The sequence below is a fragment of the Pygoscelis adeliae genome, unplaced genomic scaffold (assembly GCF_000699105.1).
Source record: "Pygoscelis adeliae isolate BGI_AS28 unplaced genomic scaffold, ASM69910v1 Scaffold77, whole genome shotgun sequence".
Lineage (NCBI taxonomy): Eukaryota > Metazoa > Chordata > Aves > Sphenisciformes > Spheniscidae > Pygoscelis > Pygoscelis adeliae.
The window spans coordinates 6,401,801-6,406,497 of record NW_008825216.1 but is presented as its reverse complement, the minus strand read 5'-3'; the positions used below and the strand labels follow the sequence as shown (position 1 = coordinate 6,406,497).

General features: G+C 38.6%; 1 protein-coding gene across 1 annotated transcript in view; it reads left to right on the top strand.

The window, feature by feature from the left end:
• Window positions 1-3,071: 3,071 nt before the first annotated feature.
• Window positions 3,072-4,697, top strand: part of ERMARD (ER membrane-associated RNA degradation) — a 14,295-nt gene continuing 12,669 nt past the window's right edge. Inside the window, exon 1 of the mRNA XM_009329194.1 lies at window positions 3,072-3,132. Coding sequence (XP_009327469.1) covers window positions 3,094-3,132 — 39 coding nt within the window. The 5' untranslated portion in view covers window positions 3,072-3,093. The remainder of the gene's footprint in view (window positions 3,133-4,697) is intronic.

Here is a 4,697-nt window from a genome sequence, read left to right as displayed (position 1 = left end):
CGCTGGCACCAGCGGAAACCCGGGACTGGGTCACGTACTCTCCCTGAAGAAGTCAGCTCTCTGCTCCTTCTCTGGTCTGTTTTAGGCAATAAAGGGTGGCTGTGGTAGTTCAAGTTTTGCTCTGGCCTCCTGTCTCTGACAGTGAAACGTGGGCTGCCTCGAAATAAGGTGAAGGGCTGAATTACGTGTTTTATGAACGTTTGAGATTATTAATAGCGGGTAGGATACTCCTGATGGCACCTAACACTAGTTCATTTTGGAAACTGTCATCCTTGCTCTGTGCTGTTGCCGTATAAATATGTAGTCTCTCTGTGAAGCCATGAATTCAGAAATTACGTATTGCGAGGGTCAATTCCACCACCTAATTAAAGAGGATTTTTTTAATATATAATTTAATGGAATATTTTTATATTTGTTGTGATCCTTCATTTTCAGACATTTATTTGTCTGTCTTTTGGTTTGATTAATTGGGAAATGTGATTTTTTTAATAAATCAGAAGTATATTCCTCCTTGTTAGCGTGAGCAGTTTTATCTTTGCAAATTCTTTAATTTAAATGTGTGCTTCTGAATCAGAGTCTGTCTTTCTGTTCAGACTAATGCAAACAACATTTATGCTTAGGTTGCTCTACCATTACCACCAGTTCGTGCAGAATTCACATGTTCCCCCTGCCCCTGCCAATGATACTGCTGGTCATAAGGACTAAAACTCTTGGGTTTACCCAAAGCAGCATCAGTTTCCCTGCAAGCTCGGAGATTAGGCAGAACATACACGTAAACTGAGATCTTTTGCTTCAATCTGTCTTGGCATCAGTTTAGTAGCTATAACCATTCAGAAATACACCATCCTGGCATTATGCAAATAGAGCAATTCTTCCCCTCCTCCTTCCCCTCAGTTTTCCACCAGGTGGTTCTGCTCAGAGAGTTCCTTTCATCACATGCATAGATGAAAGTTGTATTGCGAAACTTAACAACTTGTTTACAGATGCTTTATTACTATCTGTATATTGTGCTTATGGGTATGCTTTAATAATAATTTTCTTTGTTCTCATGTACTTTCTTAATGCAAGGACTTTTTTTTTTTGTGTGTGTTCTAGATGGCATTGTCAGACTCAGTCACTACTTGTCTTTCTCCACCTGTGCATTATGTGATTTGCAAACTTGGGTTTGAGAAAAAAGACACCTATGATATTAATAATATTTTGTCTGAAAATGGTGAAGTATGTTGGCAAGCTGTTACAGAGCATGTGTGTTACCTCGAATCAGGTTGGTGTTTACCTGCTGTAGTAGTGATACATTTAAGACTGATGCAGAATCTCAGTACAGTTCATAGCAATCTTAGCTTAGTTATAGCATTTTATTACAGTACAGCATTAGCTATGCTGCAGATTAGAGTACGTACAGTTCATATCTACAAGGAGCTTTAAATTTTTCATCCACGTTTGGTATTTGGTTATTGCTGGCTCCTAAGATTCATGTAATCTGTGCTACGTAAGTAGCTGCTTCTTTGCTGCCTCATTCGTCTTGGTTCCCAACTTCATGTGCCTGTACTGCTTCTCTCCTACCTCATAATTGCTTTCTTCTGTGTTCTTTATATTCCTTTTGCAGTAAATTTAAAACACTCTGGGGCCATCAGTATTCCTACTGTTGCTTCTGGTTTTGTTTCTCCAACTTTAGCTGGTACAGAAGTACTGTTTGGTTTCCCTTCTGTATGTAGAACAGTTTATAGTTATTTTTTGACCAAAACGAAGTATTTATGCCCTGATGAACTCATTGCATTTTAATTTGCCAAATTGCGTCATGCAAGCTCTGTGAATAATTTCCAGAGATGGTAAAAATGATACGTGTTTCTGCCTCAAGCAATATCTTTCAGTAAATCAGAAGAATTTATTTTCCTATAAAAGTGTCCCACCAAAGAGGAGCAGTGATACCACTCTGTAAGGTACCACATCCCTCTGCGTTCTTTAAAGGGTGTAAGTGGTGCAGCTTGACTGAGCCCTCTGAGCCTGCGCTAGCTTCCAGCTTGGTTATGTGGAATTTATGTACTCTAGTAGGTTCTTCCCATTTCAACAAAACCAGAACATAATAATCCTCTTCATATTTTCTTGCATTAAGGGTTTTTTTTTATTTGGAGAAGGTACTCAATCTTACCTGGTTTCACACTGTACTTTTACTTTTCTATATCTTATCTGCGTGGTCTTTTGGACAGTAAATTGTAGCGTATTAGTCATGCTAAAATAGTCTGGATAAAATTCTCAGTGCCAAATATGTACACAAGCTGTAGCAGGTTTTACTCCATGTGAGTTTTAAAATATTGGACCTTTGGGAAGTTTGGTACTCTAATCACCTTCTGTTTTTCAATTTAAGATCAAAGTGTGGATTATATCAAAAGCATACGATCATTAGGACCTGTATGTGAATCTGTTAATTTGCACTTCAAATCTCTGACCAAGGAGCAATTTGTAATTCAGTATGCATTATGGTTCCGCTGGACAAACTACACAGAGGTATGGAAATGTCTGTTGACAATTTGTATTTTGGCACATGAACCCTTTGTGGAAGTTTAATGTAAGAACACACAAGAGATACCAATGAACCAAAATGCTTAGAATTTGTAACTAATTGTCCTTCTCTGATACGTAGTTCCTTCTAATTTTCCTGACTTTGTAATTAGATTTTGTATAAGTTATCACAAAGAGAAGATGAGGTGCTTTGGACCTGTTCTAACCTAAGATAGAAGGGTTTTGTTTTTCTAATAATCTGTGCTTAGTATCAAGTTTTACTGTGTAAAGTTATTTTTTATAATTTTTATAGATCTAAGGCACTAGATGCATTGCAACTGAAAATACAAGAGGTGCTCTAGGACAGTTTCTTTCCAGGCATCTACAGTTTTATCTCCCTGGCATGGTTTTCTTTCTACATTTGCATAGCGACTATCACAGAGGAATATTTAGGTTTCTATGTGCTTTTGACAATTTGTTTTTTCCTTCTGAGTATTTAACACAACATTCTTCCTCTCCCCGATTATACAGTTATTTCTTGAAGTATTTGATGTTCTACAATATACACAAACTACAGAAGTTGCTCTTGGCTTAATGAAACTAACATCGTGCTTGGAGCGAGCCTTGGGTGACGTAAGTGCCGGCATGAGGAGTCTATTGCAGATTTGGTTTTCTAAGATGGGAACGAGCTCTTGAATTTAATTGCACGCTGAAAAAGTACTATACTGTAGTAGTACACAAATAGCTCAGCTGCATTTTGAGTTGGAGAGATGTTCTTTTCTGGGTCCAGTTGTGCTAATGGAAACATCTTCTGGGGTTCCTTCACCTGTGCTGGTAGAGTTGCTTGTGTGAATGCTGTTACTAACCAATTTCATTAAAAAAGAGGAAAGTTTGCTTAATCAGTGTACGTATAGTAGGTCTTTGTTACTCTGATTTATTTAACTGAAACAGGGAGCAACATACCTTCCACAGAAGATCTGATGATGTAGTAACTTCTGTGAGGAGAGGCAGGAGCATGCAGCTGGAAATGGGCTGCTAGATAACTTCGTTCATCAGAGCTCTGTTTGCAGAGTGTACATCTGTTTAAATGCTTTGACATGAGTCTTGTGCTGCAAAAACATCTAGAAGTTGGCTAACGACTTGAATTCTAGACCTAACTGATCAGCTGGATAGAGCTGGGATCCATCTTGTAGTCCTGAACGTTTGTCTTGTTAACACATTCCCTCTTTCCTTTACCCTGTAGTAGTTAGTAAAGGTATGCACTCTTATTAAGTTCAAAGAGCAATACTGCAGGAGTTCCATGACCAGCATGAGGCAAGGAGTGCATACGTGATATGACTTAGACTTAGGAATTCTGATTCGTATTAAGAAACTTGTATTGTGAATCCTTTTTGATGCAACGTGAATTAGGCTGTGGTTCAACATTTGGTGGTAGCACTGCTTAAGTTTGTTCAATCAACACAGCCATCTGCCTTGTTTGCTGGTATGCTATATGTTATGTGAATGCAAATATTTGAAGGCCTAGTAGCAAGCTAGATTGATGAATTGGTCCAGGTACCTTTCCACCTTTTTCCCCTACCCCATTTTTGTTTTTCAGCTGGATCAGTTCCTTGATCTGCTTCACTGCGTGACCACACAAACAGATGCTACCACTACTTATGGGCATGCAGCTTAGGGAGAAGGGAGCAGCAGCTGTTTTAAGAGGCTTTGCTGCTGGGGTATATTGCCCACAGATAAGATAGAATAGCTGGTTGTTAAATCTGTGTGAGGAGCTCTGGAGAAGGAAATGCCAGAGAAAGAACAGTGGGCTTATTCACGCCTAGACAAACCAATGTGCCCAAGAATGGGGAGTGGTAAATTTTGAAGTAATGAAAAATTACCAAAGATTGGAAAAAAAAAAGTCAGGGAGAATACATAGAATGGAAAGCTTCATAGCAGTTGAGACTAGAGATGCTAAGATTGCCCAACTAGGATAAAATCTGGTTTAAGGAACAGCCAGAATCAGAAGACAAACCACAAATCTCCTTCCATTAACAATGACAGACCCTATAGATTTCTAGGGTAAGAATGAAGTATGGTGTCCTGGGTAGAGTTTATTCCCTTAATTACATGTTCTTGTTGTGCTTTACTTTTTTTTTTTTTTTTTGGAAGAGCAGTAAGTGTACAGACACGAAAAGCCTAATAACTATGGGAACATT